The sequence below is a fragment of the Ictidomys tridecemlineatus genome, chromosome 1 (genome assembly GCF_052094955.1).
Source record: "Ictidomys tridecemlineatus isolate mIctTri1 chromosome 1, mIctTri1.hap1, whole genome shotgun sequence".
Classification (NCBI taxonomy): Eukaryota; Metazoa; Chordata; class Mammalia; order Rodentia; family Sciuridae; genus Ictidomys; species Ictidomys tridecemlineatus.
Genome location: NC_135477.1, coordinates 33,982,433 through 34,008,701, shown reverse-complemented (window position 1 = coordinate 34,008,701; position 26,269 = coordinate 33,982,433). Strand labels below are relative to the sequence as shown.

Below are 26,269 nucleotides of genomic sequence, written 5' to 3'. Positions count from 1 at the left end.
GAAATGTCACCATAGTCAAAGACCTATATAGTGTGCCCATAGCTGAATTATGGCTAGACCGCTTAACCAAAAAGAAACTTTCTAAATCCCAAATATCAAAAGTAATTAACATGGGATTTGATTTCCACAAAAGCTTTCCTGGGAACCTGCACTTTTCTTCCCAGGAACATCCTATATATAGTCACAGAGGTCAACCCTGGGTGTGTCACTCTTCTCTGATTTGAGAGGTGAGCAGCATCTGTAGCCTGCCTTAGGAATGTATAAGGCTTTGCTTGTGCCTTACTTTCATGTATCCTAAATTTTTTCTCAGCAGGGTGAGTCAAGAACCCACCTGGGCTAAGTCGAGGTCCCACTGTCCCCTTAGAGGGAGTCCCTCAGACCCCTGTCCCAGGACAGCCTCCAAAGTCATTTAAAGGAAAGATTCCTCTCATGTATCTGTTAATCCTTCCTCTATCACACTTGTTACAGCCTATGAAAAACTTAGAGCAAGTAAATATTTTTTTTTCCATTTTAAAAATAGAATTTATATCTATTTATAATCATGAGATAGGAGTGAAATCTACTGGAAAATATATGGCTTCATTGGGGGAAATTTTATTTCAGGTAATTTCTATAGTAACTTCTTTTTTCTCCCTGTTAGATTGTTAGGAGCACTTTGTTGCTGTATTTGTGATCCAGGTGTAAATATGGTAACTCAAGAAATTAAACCAGCTGAATCCCTTGGCCAGTTACTACTCTTCCATCTCAACTCCAAATCTGCCTTACAAAGAATTAGTGTTGCTTTGGTAATCTGTGAATGGGCTGCTTTACAAAAGGTAAGATTTTTTCCTGAAAATAATAAAGACAAATTATGTGAACTAATTTCCATTAGCTGTTAGGATAATTTATATTTTACAATATGAAAGTGAAATTTTTCTCTAATAGGATCCAGCAATCATAGAAAAAGTATTCCAAACTATATTGAACATTATTTCATTCTCATTTACCTTTAACCATAACATTTTTTTTTAACATTTCTACCCATACCTAAGACTAATAGGCATGCCCATAATTAATATTTGTTTTTGACCTCGAAGTCTATTAAGAAAGGTCCCTATCCATATAAACATGGGTATATATGGACTGGGTTGTATGTATGCAGTTGGTCATTCATTCTTGTATATATCTCATAATACTAAAACTACAAAAAGCTGCTTTGTGTTTTAGAGCTCTATTTGAATGGGTAGTAGCAAGGGCAGAATTTTAGTCAGAGGAGAAATCTCTCCATAGTTAAACCCAGATCTTCATGTATCAAACAAATCATTCTCTTTTAGCCCCTTTAACCTTTAATTTATCATAAGATGTATGATTTTTGTAAGACTTGTTTCTGGAAATTTAACTGTCTGCACTTGCTGTGAGAGTTGCTTGTTACTGCCTCTTAGCAGTGTGTCAAAACTGTGTCTAAAAGTAATTGAGCCATGCTCTATTGCAACTGAGACCCCTGCTTTGCCTCTGGAAAGAAGCAAGGCTCATCTGTTTTTAGGCAGGACTCGGTGTGCTGGAGAGGCAGTGATGCTGTGTTTTTGTGCCTCTCAGACTCAGCAGCAAGTGTTGACAGTTCGGTTTCTGGACCCTCACAGAGCTTCTCTGGATTTACTCTGTGAAGCCCAGGCTGATCACCCAGATCCCACAGAACCCCTCATGGCTCACCACTGAGGCCATTCCCCCTCTGGTTGGGGCAGGCAACAACCAGAGAGAGTGGGAAGGGTTAGTTAAATTTGGGGGCAGGTAAGTAGCTTTTAAATTATATATCCATTTTTACAGTATGGCATGTAAAGCTGTGGTCTAAACTGTTAAGAAGTCTAATAATGACTTTAAGTAATATTTTTAGTTAGTGCATGCCAAATGTTTTCTTGACTTATTTTTAAGAAATTTTTATAGTAATGTACTTTTAAATCTGTGCTATATTTATGTAAACATCAAATAAATTCAGTACAATAAGAGTAATTAAATAAAATAAATTTTAATGGAATTATAATAATTCCACATGCATGTTCTGTAGTCATTCATATTAAAATTTTGGAGCAGTTTGGGTATAATACCTTTCTCTGTACAACTAATTATTGCTCTGAGAGAAAACAACAGATTAAAAAATCAGTAGAAATTTAGAATTTGGTAGTTTTTAAGTGAAGATTTATATAACTATAAAATTATGTTTATATATTTGCCCTGAATATTTGTTGTCTATTATATTTTTAGGAATGTAAAGCTGTTACCCTAGCTGTGCAGCCACGTTTACTTGATATCCTTTCAGAACATTTATATTATGATGAAATTGCTGTTCCATTCACACGAATGCAGAATGAATGTAAACAGCTTATATCATCATTAGCTGATGCACATATTGAAGTTGGTAATAGAGTAAACAACAACGTTTTAACTATAGATCAAGCTAATGACCTGGTGAGTAAAGAAGTAACTCTCTTCATTTTAGAGCATGAAATAAAGATTAGAAATTTGTCATAGCATGTTTGTCACAAAACCACATATTTTGTTGTATCTGTCTATGGCCTAGTAGCCTCTCATCTCAATTCTAGTTTATTTCATGTGTTGACTTTTCTTGGAGAATGGGGAAAAACTTTCTTTTCTGTTTTCCCCTTCTTTTTCTGTGTTTTTTTTTTTTGTTGTTGTTGTTATTGTTTGTATTTGGGTTTTTTTGTTGTTGTTGTTTTGTTTTGTTGGTAGTACAGGGCCTCATGCATGTCAGCAAGCACTTTGCCTCTGGGCTACATCCCCATCCCTTTAAACTCAAATTCTGACAAACCAATGTACCTTTATTCAAAAAAGTTGTTACATTTTGTTGTTTCCTAGTCTTGCTTGAGAAGGGAAAAATATAGGTAAAACTTTAACAAATTCCTAAATATTTCTTCTCCCTGCTCCCAACATTAAATGAAAATGGAAATTTAAACATACTTTAAAAAGTAAAGAATTCATACAACAAACATTATATACTCAGCAATTAGATTGTGCCGTTGACATTTTGAATATATGCTTTATCACGCATATATTCAAATATCTACCCTTCTTTCCAAACCACCAATCCATCTTATTTTTTAATGTATTTCTAAGTAAATTTCAGATATTTGAACACTTCAGTGTGTAAGTGCTCAGTCTTAGGTGAACATTAGATGAATTTTCACAGATACATATGAATGTAAAATCTAAACCTTGTCAAGATAGAAATTCCCATCACTACTTTGTAGTTAGTCCCTTCTTCTCCTTGTCCCTAAGTAACCATTCTTTACCTCATGGTAAATTAATTTTGCTTGTTCTACAATATCATATAAATGTAATTATACACTGTGCTCTGAAGGGTTTTTTGTTTTGTTTTGTGTACTAAGGATTGAACCTAGAGGTGTTCTACCACTAAACTATATCCCCAACATGTTTTCATTTTTTTTAAGACAGGGTCTCATTAACTTGCCTAGGCTGGCTTGAACTTGGTATCCTCCAAATTATCCATGTTATGTGTATTAATAATTCATTAGTTTTATTACTGCATTTTATGGCATCGTATGAATATTTCAAAACTAGTTTAAGTGATTCTCCTGTTGATAGACATGGGCTATTGCCAGTTTGAGGCTATTGTGAGCAAAGCTTCTGTAAGCTTTTTTAATATACATTTTTTGGTGGACATATATTTTCATTTTTCTTTGGTAAATATATATGAGTGGAATTGCTGAATCTTAAGATAGTTGCCTTTCTTTATTTTTTTGGAAAACTACATAGAGGATAGGGGTATGGCTCAGTGATAAAGCTAGGTAATACCCACCACTGCAAAAAACTAAAATTAAATTTTAAAAACTCAGACTTCCTAAAGTGGTTGTATCATTTTACTTCGTAACTAACAAGGTGTGAGAGTTTTGGGTGCTCTACATCATTAATAGCATTTAGTATAATGAGCCCCTTTAACTTTAGCCATTCTGTGGTTGTGTGATGGTGTCATTGTGGTTTTGAGTTTCATTTTCTTTGTGACAAATTATATCTTTATTGGCCATTTCTGTATCTTCCTTTCTGAAATGTCTTCAGATCTTTTGACTGCTTTTAGTTGTTTCTTATTGAATCATAGGAGTTCTTTATAATCCTGGATACCAATTCCTTGTCAGATAGATTCAGTCTGAATAAATTTATCAGTTATTTCCTTGATTATGATTTGTGATCTAAAGAACCTTTTTCTATCTCCAAATAGTGAAGGAATTTGCATTCATTTTCTTCTAAAGCTTCATAGTGTTAGCTTTCATGTTTAGATTTGTCTTCCATCATCATCATCATTATTTGTACAAGGGATTAAACCCAGGGGCGCTTAATCACTGAGCTATATCCCCAGCCCTTTTTTTTTTTTAAGAGAGAGAGAGAGAGAGAGAGAGAATATGAATGAGAATGAGAGAGAATTTTTTAATATTTTTTTTTTTTTAGTTTTTGGCGGACACAACATCTTTGTTGGTATGTGGTGCTGAGGATCGAACCCGGGCCGCACGCATGCCAGGCGAGGGCGCTACCGCTTGAGCCACATCCCCAGCCCCCCCAGCCCTTTTTAAATATTTTATTCAGAGACAAGGTCTTGCCGAGTTGCTGAGGGCCTCGCTGAGTTGCTGAGGCTGGCTTTGAACTTGCAATCCTCTTGCCTTAGCTTCCCCAGCCACTGAGATTACTGGTGTGCACAACCACGTTCGGTTCTTCTGCCAGTTTTTAGTAGTGCTGTGGATCAAGCCAAGAGCCTCATGTGTCCTAGCCAAACACTTTGAACCACTAAGCTACATCCCTAGTGATCTATCTTGAATTAATGTTTGTGTATAGTATGAAGTCAAGGTTGTTTTTCTACATATATCTAGTTTTCCTAGCATCATTATTAGGACATTTTTTTCTGTTGGATTGCTTTGGCATCTTTGTAAAAAATCAACTGAAGAATGTATGTGGATCTGTTATCTGAATCTTTGTGCCCGATATGTTTGTATCTTCCTAACCAACACCAGTGTCTGATTACTACAGCTTTGTACTTAGTTGAGTCTGTGAGTTCAGTTAGTATAAATTAGTTATTCCTGGGTTATAGAATTGAGAAATTGAGCTACTTGTTTGTGTTTGGCCTCATGAAATAATGTTTCTTTCTTTTCTTTTCTTTTTTTTTTTAAGAGAGAATCTTTTTTGTAGATGGATACAACACAATGCCTTTATTTTTATGTGGTGCTGAGAATCGAACTCAGGTCCCGCCCGTGCTAAGCGAGCACTCTACCACTGAGCCACAATCCCAGTCCAAATGTTCATTTCTTAATCCCCTTTCTGACTGAAAAATACTGTAGTTGAATTTTTTTTTTCTCACTTATGAGAGAAAGCTAAACTTGTTATTTTTGTACCCAAGTTGTTCTTTGGTAAAGTTTTCTAAATGCCTAGAGTTAAAATTCCTCAAAGTTTCTTTATAATTAGATTTCCTTCCTACTATTTCTGTAAACTTATTGAAGTTTCAAATATCCTCCTTCTTCAAGAAGGACCCCTTATTTCCCAGTGAAATTACTATTCAATTTCATCAGTCCAGTGGTTTCAACTTAGGACAGGAAATAGCATAAATATCAGAATCTCTGGAAGAAAGTATTTAGGGATGGTAATTTTAAAAGTTAAAGGTCTTTTATATCTTTTATTGGATCCCTGTTTTCCTCTTAAATGCCAGATAGGGGCATTTACCCGATATAAGCATTTCTGTCTTTTCGTCTCTCACCAGTCTCTTAATTTAGTTCTTATCCTTATTATCTTTTCTCAATCATGTGCAATATTATCTACTCTTAATCTTATGTTCTTTTGTTAAGCACTTTTATTTGGATTATTATCTCATTGCCACTTCAGACATAACCAAAAGTGGAATTTTTCTTTCAGAAAGTCTCATGTTTATCATTTCTCTGTTTGCATTTTCAAAGCCTAAAGGCCTTGATATTTAGGTCTGATTCTTCTCTGATTCTACCTCCAGGCAGTTTCTGGTCCATTTCATCCTTCATGCTTTGCTAGACTAGTATTAATCCTTTTGTGCCACTCTGTATCCCTTTCTTCCTTAAAAATGGTTTCCTTTCCCTTGCTTTTTAGTCCCCCTCCCCCCTACTCTCATTACCTTCTCTAGATACCCCATCTCTTTTCTTTTTTTTTTTTTTTTTTTTTTAACCTAACATCCTTTTATTCCACAAGCTTTGCTGAAACTCTTTTTTTTTTTTTTTATTGTTGGTCGTTCAAAACATTACACAGTTCTTAATACATCATCTTTCACAGTTTGATTCAAGTGGGTTATGAACTCCCAACTTTACCCCATATACAGATCCCATCTCTTTTCTTATTACCAAACTTCTGCCAAACTGGTTAGCTTTCTTTTTGCGGAAATACATCACACACAGTGTTTTCTGTGCCTCACTCAGTCTCACTTCTATGCCTGAGTTCCTGGTCCTTTTCCAGAAGTTCTCTGCCTCAACACTATACACTCACCTAGAGTTCTTTTCTTGATACTTCTCCATTTGCACCTTTTACTCAAGCAATGATAAACTGTCTTCAGTTCTTTAGACGGTATCCTGCCTTCCACCTCTTACCTCACTTCATCTGTTTACAAAGATGTATATAACTCCTGATTTAACCATTCTTTAAACCAATCCAAAAAGCTAGATGTGGTGCAATACACTTATAGTCCCAGCTACAAGGCAGTGGGTGGGTGCTGAAGTGGGAGGAATCCTCAAGCCTTGGAGTTCAGGCAAGCTTGGAAAACAGAAACATCCCACCTAAAAATAAATTAATTAATAACACTTTTCCAAGTCTTTCCTTTTTAAAAATTAGTTAACTGCCTCTGGCAAGTCTTCCCTAAGCTCCTCTGCTAAGAAAGTTTTTTGTTTGTTTTAATTTTCTTTTGGTAATTGTAGATGGACAGACTGCCTTTATTTTATTTGTTTATTTTTATGTGGTGCTAAGGATTGAACCCAGTGCCTCACACATGCTAGGCAAGCACTCTGTCACTGAGCTATAGCTCCAACCCTCTACTAAGAAGTTTTAAGTGACTCTCTGAACTTTCATAGCAACCTGCCCTTGCCTCAGTGATATATTATGTTGTCTTAATTCTTTATTTATATTTCCCATCTATGCATTTTTAGGGTATGTTAAGACTGTGTCTTATTCATCTTTGAGCATCTGATAGTAAATATTGTTTAAATGATTGAATTAATTGCGGGTGATTGGCTTTTCCTTGATTGCCTACAATCATTGGACATTGTCAAAAATAAGCATAGTGTACTTTGGACAATATTTGAAAATTTTTAGTAGTGTATCCTGTTTCAGATAATTCTTGCGCAGAACTTAAAACAAACAATGGAGTAGAAAGTATAAGCTAGGAAAGGTATGTGATTTTTTTTTGTGTGTGTGTGTGTGTGTGTGTGTGTGTAAGTGTGGTGAGCAGATTGACAGTGAAACTGATATAGTTTACTTAGTCTTCAGCATTTTATAGTGATAAAAGAAGATCTTATTTGTATGACTATTTTGTTTTTTATAATAAATAGCATTATTGATATTGTCCACAATGAAATTAATAATTTCTAAGTATTAAAAATTAGATTTGCTGGGCATAGTGATGCACACTTGTAATCCCAATGACTCAGGAGGTTGGAGAACAAAAAGGGCTCTCCATTAAAAAGAAAATAGATTTTAAATTTTCCAATGTTATTAGGCTTTTCTTGTCAATAAGGATCTATCCCTGCAAGCTTTTAATAATTGCTATAACCTATCTATCATGAGTTTTTGTTATATGAGCCCATCAGACAATCTCTATGTATGTGAATGTTCACAGCAACATCATTCAAAAAGTAGGAAAAACCCATCAGTAATCAATTGATGAATGAATATAGTATATAAGTAAAAATTATCATATGAAATATTATTTGATCAAAAAAGGAAATATTGATACAATGCTAAAACATTTGTGAACCTTGAAAGCATAATACTAAATGAATGAAATAAGTCACAAATGACTACATATTTTATGAATTCATTTACATAAAATTTACAAAATAGACAACTTTGGAAAGACAAATCAGATAAGAAAGTTCCATAGGGCTGGGGAAAAATGAGGAGTGTTTGCTAGTGAGTATGAGTATTCTTTATGAACTTATGAAAATATGTTCTAAAATTTTGATTCATAACTATGAGTATACTAAAAATGAGTGAATTATAAATACTTCAGATGGGTTACTTTTATGGCATAAGAACTATATCTCACTAAAGTTGTTTTAAAAAAATGGACTGAACAGTTGTTAATGAGGTTTGTAAAGTTGTCTGGAACAGCAGTCAACTTTATCTAGGTAATTAAACAAATAATGGCTGTTGCATTTTTCTCCCCTCTCTCTTTTGTGGCCTGAACATTTCTGCGAGAAGGGAGGTCAAAGAAAGAATGAAAATAATTCAATTAGCATTACTTAACCACTTTGTAAACAGCTACCCTAAACATTTTTTAGAATATTTTTCCCAAGAAGTTTTTAAATTTTGATATTAACAGTTTATATTTGCATATATCTGTATTTGCATATTGCTTTCTCATTATGTCACCAAAGCACACTATAAGTGTTGAGTGTGATTTTCCCCTCAAACAGATTAGATATATTTAAAGGATAAGAAATTTTATTCATCTCAAAAGAATGTGTCTTTCTTCAGGAATATAATGTTAATGTTAAGTTAGACTAAGTAAACTTTAGTTGGGAGGTTTTAGGTATTTGTTAGTTTACTGAGTACTAAAAAACAATATTAGATAATAAGGAACTTTTGTGAAACAGAAAACTTGCTGTCTGCTGTTTAGGAGTTTATAGTCTATTTGGGGTTGATGTAATTAATGAGTTTTTATTTCTTTTTTTTTTATTAGGTCACTACTGTTTTTAATGAAGTCACATCAACTTTCGATTTAAATTCTCAAGTATTACAGCAATTAGATAGTAAACGACAGCAGGTCCAAATGACAGTTACAGAGACAAACCAAGAGTGGCAAGTGTTGCAGTTGAGAGTGCATACTTTTGCTGCATGTGCAGTTGTGAGCTTGCAGCAGCTTCCGGAGAAATTAAATCCTATCATAAAACCACTAATGGAGACGATTAAAAAAGAAGAGAATACACTAGTGCAAAACTATGCAGCTCAGTGCATAGCTAAACTTCTTCAGCAGTGCACAACAAGGACACCCTGTCCCAATTCAAAGATTATTAAAAATCTCTGTAGCTCACTTTGTGTGGACCCATATCTAACTCCTTGTGTAACATGTCCAGTACCAACACAAAGTGGCCAGGAAAATTCTAAAGGTATATATCTAAACCTTTATATGGGGTAGAGAAGGAATTAACTATTTAAATTTGTTTTCATTTACTTATATCTATCATTCATGTTAGAGCCATTTTCTCCACATTCCATTCTGAGAGAAAAAAGTTTGGTTACAACAAAATCCTTGTTATTTCAATTAGCTAATCAATTACAACCCTCTTAAATAAGCCAGTCATAAGAGACCTGATATCTGATATAAGGTGACTGAAATCCATTGAGACAGGTATTCACCCTTACCTTCATCTTGAAAATTGTCATTGTATGACTTAATAGGCTAGAAAACAGTTGTATCAAATGTTAATGAAAGTTCTTCCTATTGTATTTTGTTTTCTAAATTTAGTCTTTCATGAGATTGAACTCTGTTTAGTAAATAATGCTTAACCAGTTTTTCTATTTTCTTTTGGAGAATTCATGTGGAAAATAACTACATTTAGTAGTCTGGTATCAAAGACCAGTGTTTCTTCACATGACTCAGTCCTACATGACTTATATTTTTTATTAATAAGATTTTAGGAAAACAAAACAAATTATTGAAAATGTAATAGATTTGCTACTTTGGTGCTATCAAAAAGCGATCTGAAAGAAGAATGTGAACATTTGGAATATTAACATAAAAATACAAGAGGGTTATCATCTTTCCCCTCTCCTTTATTATATGAGGCAGGAATATTCTGCAGTGGTCAAGTTTTCCTGAATTCATGGGGACCATGAACATTATTTCAGAGGAAGCTTACTTGAGTTATTTTTAATGTTTCTTTTTGTGCCTAGGCACAATCATTCGTGCATGTGATATTTCTTATTGTTCACATGATTCTACAACTTTGTGTTATAAAACCTATGCAAGTAGATTTTTTTGTTGCCATTTCATTGTCTTAAAAAAACATGTCATTAGCTTATAAAAATCGAGGCCTTAAATAAAGGGCTGTGTCTCATTTGGAGCAGAGACTTTTAGTTATCTATATTATAATTAAAAGGCTAATTTTTTTCCTTATTAGGACCCAACTCAGAAAAAGATGGAATGCACCATACTGTAACCAAGCACAGAGGTATAATTACACTCTATAGGCATCAGAAAGCTGCGTTTGCTATCACAAGTAGGCGAGGTCCTACCCCGAAAGCAGTAAAAGCTCAAATAGCAGATCTTCCTGCTGGAAGTAGTGGGAGTATCCTTGTCGAACTTGATGAGGTAAGTAGATTTTTTTTCTTTTGAATGTTTTGATTTTAAAACAGATATCTAGCTTATACATTGAGAACTAAGTTGTCATGTCAAGTTCCAGAACTGTATTTTTGTACTTATAAATGAAAGGACTAGTATTAATAGCTTTTTGGAGTACTCTAGCAACATGGTCCAGGATAATAGTTAAGCTATTTAAATTTCTCATGTGTCTTATAATTTTTACCAGCCTAACTTTACCTTCCTAGGCAAGAAACCCTCTTGATGGTGGGTACATAAGCTATTTATAAATATATAAACGAATTCACTCCCATAGTATTGACTACAAAGAAGATATTAAACAAGAGTAAAAAACAACTTCTCAGTCTTATTGATATCCAGAATTTCTTTTGATATTCAGACAGTAGTTTTACAAATGTGAGATCATCATTGACCACCTGACTTTTGGTTAACTTAGAATTTATTAAATGTGTGGTATGAGTATAGGGATCTAAACTGTGTGCAAACAACCAGTTATCCCACTGTTGAAACCTTTCTTCCTTGATTTATAATGGGCCCTTTGTTATATATCATGCTTTTAATTTTCGAGGATTTATTCCGACTTTCCATTCTGTACTGTTGGTCTCTCTGTTCTTTATTACTAACTTCTTTAAAGATAAATAATAACCAATGATAAGTGTTTTGTTTAGAAAATTTGATTCACGTTATTAACAATGAAATGAATCTAAACAGTTTTGATCGCAATATGTAGGAACTTACCTGGGTTCAGCAGTAAACTATTGATGCTAAAAGACAGGGGTTTGTAAAATATAAGCCTATTTTTAATTTGTTTTTAAAATCATCATCTTAAGTTATTGTCTATATATCTATACTCTATGAATGTTGTCAGGCATAGTGGTGTACATTGTAATCCTAGCATCTTGGGAGGCTGAGGCAGGAGGATTATAAGTTCATGGCCAACCTCAACACTTATCAAGGCCCTAAAGAACTTAGTAAGACCTTGTCTCAAAAATAAAAAAGGGCTGGGGATGTAGCTCAGTCAGTACCCCTGTGTTAAATCCTTGATTCAAAAAAGAAAAGAAAAAAGAAAAACATAAACAAAATTGTGTGAAATCTTTTTCATTGGTTATATCTCACCATAATAGTTTCCATCAAAATTTTACTGTGATTTTGGTATTTATTCCTCCGTGGGTTACAAAGCTCTTCTAATACTTTATAGCTTTTTTTTCTTTTTTTGCAGTGCTGGGGGATCAAATGAAGGGCCTTGCACATGCTTGGCAAGTGCTCTACCACTATCCCAAACCCCTTCTTCATCTTAAAGTAATTAAAAAATATGTATATATATTTCTTTTGTGGGGGAGATGGTCTTATATGGACTGCAATTATTGTTGAATACCACATTATCAATCTTGCAGTTAGCTTAACATGTCTTATTATGTCCTTTACATGAATATAAATAAGGATATATCATTTCATCTTTCTTCTAACTGCTAAATTTCTTTGGGATAGGGAAAAGAAGAAGATAAAACAAAGAAAAAAATGTCACTTAGGACTATATCTAGAAGCAGCATATATCCTTTAATTCCTTATCCCTGACCCTACAAAAGTATTTTAGTTTGGGCACAAAAATCTAGTTAGGAGGTTTAGTCCTTTGTATTTTAATTATTGGAAAATGTTTATGGTTGTCATAATTGTGTCTAATAATTGCTTCATTAGTTAATGAAGCACTGTAAAGTCTTTAAATTCTCTTGATAAAATTTTAAATGTATTATGCTTTTTTCCTGAGATTGTTTTCAACTAATATTTAATTTTAGGCCCAAAAGCCTTACCTGGTACAACGGAGGGGAGCTGAATTTGCCTTGACAACTATAGTGAAGCATTTTGGTGGTGAAATGGCAGTGAAATTACCACATCTCTGGGATGCTATGGTTGGCCCACTGAGGAATATAATTGATCTAAATAATTTTGGTATGCATATATATTTTATGAGTTCCATTTTTAATACATTTCAGTGTCTATCAATTAAATATATCTGTAAAATAAAAATACCTTTTTCTGTTTATCCCAGACAACTGTAAATTTTAAAAATTGGAAATTTGTTAAAAACATCGTAATTCATTTTAGCCAGGTGCAGTGGCACATGCCTGTAATCCTAGTAGCTCGGGAGGCTGAGACAGGAGGATCATGAGTTCAAAGCCAGCCTCAGCAAAAGTGAGGCGCTAAGCACTCATTGAGACCCTTTCTCTAAATAAAATAAAATTTAGGGCTAGAAATATAGCTCAGTGGTTGAGTACCTCTGAGTTCAATCCCCAGTACCCCCCCCCCAAAAAAAAACCGTTTTTTTTTTTTTCTTTTCTGTTTCTAAAAAGAGATAGTCTAAATAGATCATTATTATTAACTTCTTTTTTTGCTCTGAGTACAGAACCCTAGCACTTAAATTAAGGTCATGGCATTTTAACATGAAACGTAAAATTGACTACTAGCTGAGAGGTGCTAAAAATTGTGTATGGGGGGAAGGTTGAGATTTTGAAAAATTAACTTGCAAAGTGTGATATAGATTTTTAATATATTTGAATAGATGGAAAATCCCTCCTGGAAAGGGGAGATGGACCTGCTCAAGAATTGGTGAATTCTCTGCAAGTTTTTGAAACATCAGCAGCTTCAATGGATTCCGAGCTTCATCCCTTGGTAACTTAACTAATGCAGATGTAAAATTTCTTCAGATAGAACAAATGATCTTACTAAAACATCTTAAGACTTGAAAAATGCAACTTCATGTCATCCCTAGTAATTGCAGTTGTTTGTTTTTTTTTTTTTTAAGACAGTATTACTATATTTCTTCTTTGCTGACAGTACAGCTCGTGTGGGCTTTGTGAGCTGGGGTACATGAATGGTAGAAATCTCAATCTGGAAGCTTAGAATATGGGGCATTACAGAAAGGGCTCTAATGCCGCAGAAACCAGATATAAACAGGAACGAAAGCCAGTATTGCTGCTCAAACCATTCCAATAATATACCTCCAAGAGAGGAAAAACGCAGGTAATAAAGCTTGTTCCCAAGGTAAATATAAAGGTAGAAGGAAATCATCTAAACCACAGCTGGTCAGTGTCAAAGATAGAACACTGGTTTGTGACTTTACTGTTATATTTCTTACAAAAGAATTGGAACAGGAGGAGGAGGAAAATTAGTTATGTGTTTTTTCTAAAGAAGACTGTTATTCTTTGCATATACCTACATTAGGAAGGTCTTTGCAATTGTACCATTCTGAAGGACAATAGCTCTAGTTCTCTATTGTTAGATTCGCTAAGAGGGAGTAGAGAAGAATAAAGATTTTTGTTCATGTAGTATAAAGTATGTTCTTTTACTTGATAAAATTTTGTTAATAAGGTGTGGATACAGTGGTGTGTACCTGTAGTCTCAACTTCTCAGAAGGCTGAGGCATAAGGATCACTTGAGCTGTCTTAAAAAATTTATCATTAGTAAAGAAAGACAGAATCCATCTGTATACTCTTACCCTCATGATTAGCAAACATTCATTCAGCTGATCTATAAGGCTGTTGTAACTGTTGAGCAGGTTCTTGACTGTAATATTAATCTTAGTGTTCCCTGCAGCAAGCATTTAATAATAGGATGTTATTGTTATCACAATCATAACTCGATAATTTCTATCAGAGTATGGTACCTAGAACAAAATTAGGAATACTGAACCCAGTGAATAAAAAGTACATTCTTAAACCTAAATCAACAAATTTGAAGGAGGCTGATGATGTGTGGTATCATATTCCCAGTCTTAATAACAGAATGTTGAAAGTGCCTTTTGATGTGTCTCTTGTTGAGTTTGAAAGAATTGTGTGTGCCTTTCTTATGGTGAGAAATTCTGTACCTTTTCTTAAACAGTTATGATATCTTAGAATGAGTTTAGATTAACTTTCCATTGATGTCTTGACAGTAATGTTTTGAGATATTTGGAGATATTTTTGGATTTAGAGTTAACTAGAAATATTGAGAACATCTTTGATTATGGGCTATTATAGTTAACATTTTAAATGATAGAGACCTTATTGAGTATTCTGATTGCCTTTAACTTTTTTATTTTTAGTTGGTACAGCATTTGTCTCATCTTTATATGTGCCTTCAATACCCGAGCACTGCAGTGAGGCACATGGCTGCTCGTTGTGTAGGTGTCATGAGCAAAATAGCTACCATGGAAACAATGAACATCTTTTTGGAAAAGGTACTTCCATGGCTGGGAGCAATTGATGACAATGTCAAACAAGAGGGTGCAATTGAAGCACTTGCCTGTATCCTTTTTTAATTTTGACAAACCCCTTAGACATTTTATTTAGTTTTCTTAAGGATGACCAAAATAAAATTGACTTATTAAAATATGTATATAAATAACCTACTTTGTTCAAAAAAGAAAATTACTTTTAAAATTTTATTTCATTACAAATATTTTATATTTTATTAAAATTTTCACATGGAAAGTTTAAGAATTACTGTTGGCCAGGTGCAGTGGCACACACCCGTAATCCCACCAGCTCAGAAGTCTGAAGCAGGCAGATAGCAAGTTTGAAGCCAGCCCCAGCAACTTAGCAAAGTCCTAAGCAATTCATCGACACCCTATCTCAAAATAAAATATCAAAAAGGACTGGGGGGTTGGGAATATAGCTTGGGTGGTAGAGTGCTTGCCTACAATGCACAAAGCCCTGGGTTCAATCCCCAGCACCAAAAAAAAAAAAAAGGACTGAGGGTGTGACTCAGTGGTTAAGCGCTCCTGGGTTCACTTCTTGGTACAAAAAAAAAAAAAAGATTCACTATTAATTTTAAAATAATTTTGCTATTTTATGTACTTTTAAACTATGTATCTAATAACTGATTTGTTTATTTGGTTTATAATTAATGTTTTTTCAGGTAGTACCTGTGGTATAAACATAAAATATTTCCAAACTTTCTTTGTTTCTTAGTTGGAAAATGACCAAAATAATACTAGATAACTAGAACTAGGTAGGCAAGCTCATTGTAAAGGAGAAGGCAGCTATTTTTTAACTTGAAGTATCGGAAAAATGGTTCTGGAGCAAGAAAGATGGATGAAGATCAGATCAGTAGAAACTGGTTCAAAATGCAGAGGATTATAGGAGCCTGCACTCACAAGTTCCACTGTATCTAGTTGGTGATTGTCAAGATCCTGTAGGGAAATTTAGAATTAATCTTTGACACGCTGCATTGTGTTCTCTTAATTTAAAATGTGGCTAACTTTTTTTTTGACATTGAAATTTCTGTTTTAAAAAATCCTTTTACTAAAATGTCCTCCAGTCTTCTTTAGGCAAAAAAACATAATTTTATGTTTTCAATCATGAAAAAAATATATAATGGTTTCAGAAGTACAGTATGAAAATGATGTTATAATTACATCATAGTTCTTTCGGGTTAAGTCTATCATCTCAGTGCAGATGAGAAAATAAGGAAGTGTTTCAGAACAATATAGTCATTGTTATTGAAAACATCTTTTCAAAATTTCCTTAATCACTTATTCAGGTGTAATGGAACAACTAGATGTTGGTATTGTTCCATATATTGTTCTTTTAGTTGTTCCTGTGTTGGGAAGAATGAGTGATCAGACAGACAGTGTAAGATTCATGGCTACACAATGTTTTGCAACATTAATTAGACTCATGCCACTTGAGGTAAGTTGACAATACTTGGTTTATGGATTTAATGTTTCTGTAACTTCATAATAATTTTACTCTTCTTTAAAACATGGCAAGTTTTTTCAAAAAGGCATTAATTTGAAAGTGTTACAAGTATTAAGATTTCTAATACTTTGATACTTTTTTAAAAACAGCGTTTTAATTTAAAAAGAAATTAGAGACCGTTTCCTTAAAAAATGATGATTTGTTGCTGCTCTTCTAGAAATAGAATTGTTCCTAAGTTTCTCTGGGCTGAAGTTTAGTTGAGAGGTAAATTTGAGAGATAGAAATTAAAACTGTAAAAAGCAAATGAAGTTTCTTAGCAGTATGGAGCAAGAAATTTAAAAGGCTAATTGGAGCACTTTGGAGTACATTCATGGGACAGAAATAGTGTATGTGGTCTGGCAGTTTCTGGAAAGCAGTCATGGAGAGTCCTTAAAAAGCTAAACTATTGCAAGCAAGTAGAAGTGTCTTGAAGCAGGAAGTAGAAGTGTCTTAAAGCAAGAGATCAGCCTAGATCCCATTACCAAGCTGCTTTTTAATATTTTGATAGGATTTACATAATTCAGGTAATAGGCACATATATAGAATGTATTGGTACTTACTTTTTATAGCTGAATAGAATTCCATGTATGAACATACCATGTTTTGTTTATCCATCAGATGATGGATATTTGGATTGTTACCAGCTTTTGGCTATTATGAATAATGAGCATGGCACACTTACAAGTCTTCATATGTTTGTTCTTATTTCTTTTGAGTAAATATCTAGGAATGAAATTGTGAGTCACATAGTAAGTTTAACCCTGCTGCCCCTTTGGTACTGGGAATTGAACCCAGAGGTGCTTTACCACTGAGCTATATCCCCAATTTTTTTTTTTTTTTTTTAAATCAGGGTCTTGTTAAATTGCTGAAGCTGGCCTCAAACTTGTGGTCCTTCTACTTCAGCCTCCCAAGTACCTGGGATTGCAGTCATGTGTCACAATACTCAGCTTGTTAAACTTTTTTTTAAAAAATTAATTAATTATAATTAGGTATGTATGACAGCAGAATGCATTTTGATTCATTGTACACAATTGCAGCACAACTTTACATTTCTATGATTGTATACGATGTAGCAGTCATACATGTACCTAAAGTAATGATGTCCATCTCATTCCACCAACTTGCCCTCATGCCCCCATGCAACCACCATAACCCCCTCCCCTTTGCCGAGTCAAAAGTTCCTCCATTTTTCCCATGCCTCATCCTCCCTATTATGGATCAGCATCCACTTATCAGAGAAAACATTCAGCCTTTGTTTTAGGGGATTGGTCTACTTTGTTTAGCATGATATTCTCCATCTCCATCCATTTACCTGCAAATGCTATAATTTTATTCTCTATTCCATTGTGTATATATACCATAGTTTCTTTATCCATTCATCTTTTGAAGGGCATCTAGGTGCTTCCAATAGTTTAGCTTTCTAAGGACTCTCCATGACTGCTTTCCAGAAACTGCCAGACTACCCCAAAGTGTTACTATACCATTTTATATTCCTACCACGAAAGTATGAATATAAATTGGATAGCTTCTTTGAAAAAATAGTTGGCTTTATTTGATGAAGATATTTATCTCGATGATGTAGCAAATCCATTCTACATAAAAATATATAGAGAGAAAGACTCAACACATGTGCCAAGATACATTTTCCAGAAGACTTATTATAGCGTGACTTATAGTAGTCTAAAACCAGGAACTCATATTCACAAACAGTAGATTTTTAAGTTGTGAACTCTTTTTTTTAAGAGAGAGAGAAATTTTTAATTCTTATTTTTTAGTTTTTTCAGTGGACACAACATCTTTATTTTATTTTTATGTGGTGCTGAGGAATGAACCCAGCACCCCGCGCATGCCAGGCAAGCACGATATCGCTTGAGCCACATCCCCAGCCCAAGTTGTGAACTCTTACACTGCAACAAAAACAAACTGCAGACACATAGAACAATATTAGTGAACTATTTATTTTGAAGTTGTAGAGGGACATAATACCCTTATTTAATTTATTTATTTGTATATAATGTGAGGATCAAACCTAGTGCCTCGCACGTGCTAGGCAGGTGCTGTAACACTGAGCCCCAGCCCCAGCTCTATTAATGAACTCTTAACATAATATTCCACTTTTATGAAGTTATAAAACAGGCAAAAGAAATTGGATGCACACTTATATAATAAAGATATAGTAAAATTCAGTCAAGTGATTACTTCTTGGGGAAGTGAAATGGAAATTCTAATTGGCAAGGAGCATAGGGGATTTTCTAAGGTGATTTTTCTTGTTTTGATAAAGAGATGTTGGTTTTATAATTTATTAAAGTACTAATTTATAAAACTATTTTAAATTGTCATATTTCTCTGCATGTAGATTTTATTATGATATTAAGAAATAACCAGTGTGGCCAGAAAAAAAAATGTCTAGACCACTATATAAAAGACCTTAGTGTCATTTTCAGAATTTCTAAGTATGGCAATATATTATTATTGACTATAGTCACCATGCTGTAGAACTTATTCATCCCCTCTGGAACTTTGTATCCTTTAACCAACATCTTCCTATTTCCCTTCTTACAGAACCCCTAGCAAGCACCATTCTACTCTACTCAATTCATTTGACTTTTAGGTTCCACAAAGTGAGATCATTCAGTGTTTGTTTTTATGTGTCTGGCTTGTTTTGCTTAGCATAGTGTTATTCTGGTTCAATAGTGTTCCATCATATATCAGTTTCTTTATCTATTCACCTGTTGATAAACACATAGGTTAATTCCAAATCATCTCAACTATTGTGAGTAAAACTGTAATGAGTGGTGAAATTTTCCATTCAATGTTCTGATTTCTTTTGATATATACATAGAAGTGGGGTTGCTAGATGATATGGTAGTTCTGTAACAGCCATTCATTAGGTGTGAGGTGATAGCTCATAGTAGTTTTAATTTGATTTGCCTGGTGATTAATGATGTTGACCATTTTGGCTGTTTTATACATTTTTTTGAGAAGTATTTATTTGGGTCCTTTGTCCATTTTTTTACAATATATATTTTTAAATGTATATATTTTTAGTAGATGGACCTAATACCTTTATTTTATTTATTTTTATGTTGTGATGAGATTAAACCCAGTGCCATATACTTGCTAGGCAAGTGCTCTTCCACTGAGTCACAACCCCAGCCCTTTTGTCCATTTTAAGTTATTTTCTTGCTTTTGAATTCCTTGTATGTTTTGGATATCAACCCCTTATCAGATGGACAGCTCACAAATAATTTTTCTTATTCTGTAGGTTCACTGTTGATTTCTTCCTTTGCTATGCTGAAGGTTTTTAGTTTGATGCATTCTCATCAGTCTCCATTTGTTTTTGTTTCTTTGGGGTTTTATCCCCCCCAAAAATCATTGTATGGATCAATTTCAAGCCAATTGCCTATTTTCTTCGGTAGTTTTGTTTCAGGTCCTATGGTTTGAATGTGGTCTCCCCTGCCCCAAGGGCTCATATATTGGAAGGTTGGCCCTAGTGTGTTGATGTTAAGAGGTAGAGACTATTGGGAGATCCTTAGGTCATTGAGGGTGCCAAAGGAATTGAGGTGGTCTCATGGGTCCCTGAGTTAGTTCTCAGAATAATTATAAGAGTGAGCTCAACCCCTGGATCCTGAATTACTCTCTGGCTTCTCATTTTAAGATGTGATCTTTCCCTCTCACATGGGTTCCCATGATTGTGGTGCCATCTGCCATGAGGCCTTAACCAGAGATGTGCAAATGCTGGTGCCATGCCCTCAAATCTCCAAAACTGTGAGCTAAATAAACCTTTTCTCAGAAGAAAGTTACTCAGCTTCAGGTAACAAAAATCAGACTAATAGAAAGTCTGGTTCATTATGACCTGTTTTTTGTATATGGTATAAAATAAGGGTCCAATTTCATTCTTCTACATTTGTATATCCAATTTTCCTAGCACCATCTATTGAAGAAACTGTTCTTCCCTCTTATGTTCTTGGACCATTGTCAAAGATCGGTCTATAATTTGTTTTTATGCTAGTACCATGCTGTTTTAATTACTACAGCTTTGTAGTTCTCTTTTTACTTATTACTTACTTACTATTATGGTGCTAGAGATCAAATTCAGGGGCTTGAACATTCTAAGCAAGTGCTGTACTACTGAGCTATATTCTTAGCCCTCCAGTATATTTTAAATAAGGTAGTATGATCCTTCCAACTTTGTTCTTTTTGTTAAAGATTGCTTTCGCTATTTGGGTTCGCTATTTGGGTTCCATATATTTTAGGATTATTAGTTTAGAATTGTTTTTCTGTGCTTTTGAAAAATGCCATTGAATTTTTGAATAGATATTACATAAATCTTGGTTAAATTTAGCTCAGTGGTATGGCGCTTGCCTAGCGTGTGAGGCAGTGGGTTCAATCCTCAACACCACATTAATTAATTAATTAAGCATATGTCCGTCTACAACTAGAGAAAATTTTTTTGTTTAAATCTTGATTAAATTTATTCCTAAAATTTTTGTTCTTGTTCTTGATAATGGGGACTGAATCCAGGTACATGCTAGGCAAGTACTCTACCACTGAGTTCCATGTCCCCTTTTTAAAAATTTTTATTTTGAGCCGGGGTCTGGCTAAATTGTCCAGGATGACTTTGAACTTATAATTTTCCTGCCTCCTCCTCTCAAGTAGCCTGGATTTCAAATGTGCACCACTATGCGTGGCCTTAATGTTTGTTTTAATGTTATTATAAATGGAATTCTTGGGCTGGGGTTGTGGCTCAGTGGCAGAGCACTTGCCTCATACATGTGAGGCACCGGGTTCAAATGATCCTCAGCACCACATAAAAATAAATATACAAGGACACAGTATCTTTATTTTGTTTAACTAAAAAAAATTTAAAAAATAAAAAAATAATTTCTTGATTTTTTTTTTTCTTTCATTGTTACTTTCAGGACCTCTTTACACTTTGAAAATTGAAGTTTCAGAGAGCTTTAGTTTATGATATTTTCTGTAATAGAACTTGAAACTGGACAATTTTTAACGTTTTTGTAAATCTCTTTTATGTTTGCCCTACTGGTAGATAGTTGGAGGTATGTTATTTTGGTTGAGGTATTTGAAGAAAGTTCAGTGAGTTAGGTAGTCGGAAAAGGGAGCAATCTTTTGATGGTCTTTTCAAGTAATTGTGGATATATTTTGATCTAAAAGCATACCAAAACTCAAAAAGAAATAATTTTTAAAAATATTCTGGGTAGTAAGAATCTAAAGTTCTGTCAATGAATATTTCATATCTTCTCACATTAAAATCCATTAGTTTAACTTATATTCTGAATGAATCTTTTACTCATACATGTTTTATTAGTCATTTGGGAAATACTGGTCTCCCACAAGTTGACATGTTTCATCATACATTTTTTAAAAGATGTTCATTAATATCACCATTGGGAAGTATTGGGAAGCTAATTTCTCTGAAAATCTTGAATTTTATCAGTGCCAACAGGTTATTTCAGTTGTTCTTAGGTTAATTTCTGAGAAAATGTCAACCAAATATCCCAGTCAAATTAACCATGGCTCATCAATCCTTTCAAGTAAAGTGTTGTTCCATCTAAATAATAATGATAATAATGTATGCTAATGTACATTATATCTCCATGGGCAAAATTTGTTGACATATTAATTACTGTTCATAAATCCAAGGTTAGCAATCATTAGTCTTTGAAAATGTGACAGATTACCTGATAATTAAATGTTGGGTTCATACAATATGAATCTTTGAACAGCACAGAGTACTAAAGACTTTAGATCACTTATTTAAAAAAAATGAAAACACAAAACAAGTAGGTAGTTCAAGACACAATTTAAACAATCTCTCACAAGTGCTTTTCCTCAATATATAATACTCTGAGAAGCAGAAGTACTTTATGTGTATTTCACATTTTATCTCACAGAATGTTAAAAAGATGTATTCAAGGATTGAGGTTTGATAACATTAGTCATTTTTACTGCTTTATTAGTGTCATTCTTAAGTGAATGGCATTTTTAAAAATGCTAATGGATAGCTGTGAGGAATACAGTGATTACTAGGAATACAGTGATTACTAGTATATCTTGGTTCATTCTTAAAACACTATCGGAGGCTGGGGAATGTGGCTCAAGTGGTAGTGCGCTCGCCTGGCATGCGTGCGGCCCAGGTTCAATCCTCAGCACCACGTACAAACAAAGATGTTGTGTCCGCCAAAAAAAAAAAACTAAAAAATAAATATATATAAAAAAATTCTCTCTCTCTCTCTCCTCTCCTCTCTCTTAAAAAAAAAAAAAACTATCAATTTCACTCAACAAACTTTATGCAGATGTCAACACAATTAAAAATGCAAATATTGGCTTTTTTAAAAATGAAATCATATTGGAGACCCTAAATTCTGTTTCTAACACTGAAAAAAAAAGTTAATTCAGATTATTCTGATAAAAAAGGTCTTAGGATCCAAAGGGGGTCTCTACCACAGGGATCTCTCCAGACCACATTTTGAGATCAAATACCAGAGGGCATCACAACACTAAAATTGAGAAACTCCCAGTTACAACATTTAATTTAAACTACATAACTTTTTATTTACCTTTTTATCAAGTAATTCATGGTGTGAGAAAATTAAGCTATAGCTGTGTTCTTTAAAATACCTCATGTTTTCTTAGTAGTCTGATTCAAGCAGTTTTAATACCTATCAAATTCTTTAGACTTGTTTGTCTTTAAGTCTTTAAAACCATACTGTTTATTTTTTTCTGTGTATTTCTGTTTTGGTAAGACTTATTTGATACTTTTGAGAATGAAAAATTGTGACTAAATAGTTTTAATACATTTTTTAAAAAATTATTTTAGGCAGGCATTCCAGACCCTCCAAACATGTCAGAAGAATTAATCCAGTTGAAAGCAAAAGAGCGACACTTTTTGGAACAATTGTTAGACGGGAAAAAGTTAGAAAATTATAAAATTCCAGTACCAATCAATGCTGAACTAAGAAAATATCAGCAGGTAAGTTTTATACTTATCTTGTAAATAGAAACAGTTATTTTTCCTTTCCATTGTACCTTGAAGAATTTTTTAAATTGACCTCATAAAATCTTATGTTTAGTGTCACATTTATTTATCTTTTGCTTATATAAAGATTTTGGGGGATTGGGGTTGTGGCTTAGTGGTAGAGTGCTTGCCTAGCATATGTGAGACACTGGGTTCAATTCTCAGCATCACATACAAATAAATGAATAAAGTAAAGGTCCATCAACATCTAAAAAAATATTTTTAAAAAGATATTTGGTCTGTGCAAACATGTTTTTTGTAAGAAAAAAAATTATCATCTATTCAAATTTATATTTTTTTCCCCTAACTTTATAGGATGGTGTAAACTGGTTAGCATTTCTTAATAAATATAAACTACATGGAATTCTGTGTGATGACATGGGTTTAGGAAAAACTTTACAGTCCATCTGCATTCTAGCAGGAGATCATTGTCACAGGTAATTTTAAATTTTAGTTTAAGATTTGTAGATTCTAAGAAATATAAACAAGCTGGTAAGTTTGTTGTGTTTTGCTTTTGTAAAGGGCCCAGGAATATGCAAGGTCAAAATTGGCAGAATGTATGCCACTTCCTTCCTTGGTTGTTTGTCCACCAACATTAACAGGTCATTGGGTGGATGAAGTAGGTAAATTTTGCTCCAGAGAATATCTCAATCCGTTGCACTATACTGGACCTCCCACCGAACGAATAAGGTAAGTTTCACAACAAAAATATTTTAATCTTTTATGTAGTTTGAAAGAGTAAAACATTTTAAAATAAATTTTAGTTAGCTCTTTTAGTGATAAGATGGAAAATTACTCATTTAAGAAAGGTGGGTATACTTATAATTGAATCTTATCAAAGCCATTGTACAATCAGCTGGTATTAGAGTGGAGAAGCTATCTGGGAACCAAGTTCATTCTGTATGCTCCTTGAGAAGCCTTGTTACCATAGTAACTTCTTGCTGCTTCTGTTATACTTTCATTCTTTACCTTCTTCTATAAGAGTTCCCCTTTCCCTTGTTCCTTCCTCTTTCTTTCCTCTTCTCAAATATGCTTTTGGTTCACAGTGATTGCTCTAACCACTCCACTGCTATTACAACATTAGAGTTCTTGTTGCTTTACCCCCTTGCTGTTAACTAGTACACCTCTTTATGCTCCTAGCTACAAATTTTGAAGAATGGAAGTTCATTTATTTCATTTTATCTTTTAAAGCTTGGCTAGTCAAAGGTTGCTGATTAAACCATAGCTTTGGCTGCTCTTCTGTATTAACAGCTTTTCTAGTTTAGAGATAAAGACTTTAAGGCATAAGGCCTGGGTCCAAGGTCATTCAGTTAATAAGGTGGGTATAGTGAGGATTTGTACCCAGGCAGTTCAGAAACTTGCACTTTTGAGCAATTTACTCTTAGTTAGAATTCATTGGCAAGTGCCTCTTGATTAGAATTCATTGGCAAGTAATATGAATTCAATTCAAACTAGCTTAAGTGAAAAGGTAAATTCATTCACTATCTTGAATTTTAGGGATGGATTCTTTCTTCAGGCACATCTAGATTACTCTCATTTGCTCTTCCTCCCAATTTATTATATTGATCTCTACTGGACTTCAGTCTATGGTGGACAAGGTGACCATGGGCAGAACTAATTAGCTCTTCTGGTGACATTGTCCCAGTTTGGCACCTATAATAAACAGATCTTCCCCCTTCCATCAGCAATATCAATACTACACATGATTGACTGGCCTTTTTTGGATTATATCTCAAAACCAGCCTCTGTGGCCAGAATTTAAAATATTGTGAATTGCTCAAATTGGTTCTGATGCATCATCTTTTTATTGATTGAGGGAATATGTGATGATAACCCTCTGTATGCCACCCCCACCCACAGGACAACCTGGAATGATAAAGAAATGGTGCTCCCAGAGAATAGATGTTGGCAAATCAAGTTTAAAATGCCTACCACATTTTGAATCAGTCTTCATCTCCTTTTTCATCAAACTTAATAGAATAACAGGACCACATCATAAAGAGAGTAGTTTTTCAAGTAGCAGGTTCATCTATAGAGAGTAAGTGAAAGGGCTTAATAAGAATACTGAAGCAGGTTGAAGTACTTTATATCATGGTAGCTGTAGTTTCACCATTAAATTTGCACTTAAAACTTTGAAGATTTCCTAATTTTTTTCTTTTTTAAATAAAGGTTACAGCATCAAGTAAAAAGGCATAATCTGATAGTGGCTTCATATGATGTTGTGAGGAATGACATAGATTTTTTTAGGTAAGAATTATTATTATTATTATTTTTGAGAAACTTAGTATCAAATTTGAAGAAACTTTGTATTTTCCTGCTTCTGAGATTCTCCTTATAGTTACTTATAGTAAAAGATCTAAAATTTTCTATTTATTCTCCTTTAGAAATATTAAATTTAACTACTGTATTCTTGATGAAGGCCATGTCATCAAAAATGGAAAAACAAAGTTGTCAAAAGCAGTAAAACAACTGACTGCTAATTATAGAATTATTCTTTCTGGAACCCCAATCCAGGTAATTATTTACTGTTCTTCCTATTTTCTTTTTTAAAAAACATTTGACAAGTGGAGAGTAGGCTTGGCAATTGTTAGTGAATTAATGGAAGGACCTGTTTAGTTTAATAATTTTCTAATAATTATGTTGTTTTTATAATGATTCAGTTGGAATATAGCAGTATCTGAACAAACCAGGCTTTAAAAGTCATTTTTAAAATATAATTTTAGGCTATGTAAATACGAGTCTTATGTCCAGAATATGAAAGAAGTCAGTCAGACTTTACTGACTGAAGAAAATCATGCTGAGGTTACTCAGATCTATAATAAGAATAAAACATGGTATACATAGGTTTCAGTACTATTTGTGGTTTCAGATATCCATAGGTGGTCTTAAAATGATATGCATCCTCCATGGATAAGAAGGGAATCAAACTGATGATTCTTCTTCTGTAGTATAACATGCAATCTGGTTTAA

The 26,269-nt window shown here is 33.7% G+C and overlaps 1 protein-coding gene across 4 annotated transcripts in view; it reads left to right on the top strand.

Moving 5' to 3' along the window:
• The window catches only part of Btaf1 (B-TFIID TATA-box binding protein associated factor 1), a 93,198-nt gene that overhangs the window by 54,131 nt on the left and 12,798 nt on the right, over positions 1 to 26,269 (top strand). For all 4 annotated transcript variants that reach the window (XM_078038090.1, XM_005333734.5, XM_078038095.1 and 1 more), the window contains 13 exons: positions 641 to 815; positions 2,239 to 2,442; positions 8,906 to 9,332; positions 10,347 to 10,537; positions 12,340 to 12,493; positions 13,104 to 13,213; positions 14,625 to 14,826; positions 16,064 to 16,212; positions 23,102 to 23,254; positions 23,615 to 23,736; positions 23,822 to 23,989; positions 25,469 to 25,546; positions 25,684 to 25,813. In XM_078038090.1, the coding sequence (XP_077894216.1) occupies positions 641 to 815; positions 2,239 to 2,442; positions 8,906 to 9,332; positions 10,347 to 10,537; positions 12,340 to 12,493; positions 13,104 to 13,213; positions 14,625 to 14,826; positions 16,064 to 16,212; positions 23,102 to 23,254; positions 23,615 to 23,736; positions 23,822 to 23,989; positions 25,469 to 25,546; positions 25,684 to 25,813 (2,263 nt within the window). The remainder of the gene's footprint in view (positions 1 to 640; positions 816 to 2,238; positions 2,443 to 8,905; positions 9,333 to 10,346; positions 10,538 to 12,339; positions 12,494 to 13,103; positions 13,214 to 14,624; positions 14,827 to 16,063; positions 16,213 to 23,101; positions 23,255 to 23,614; positions 23,737 to 23,821; positions 23,990 to 25,468; positions 25,547 to 25,683; positions 25,814 to 26,269) is intronic.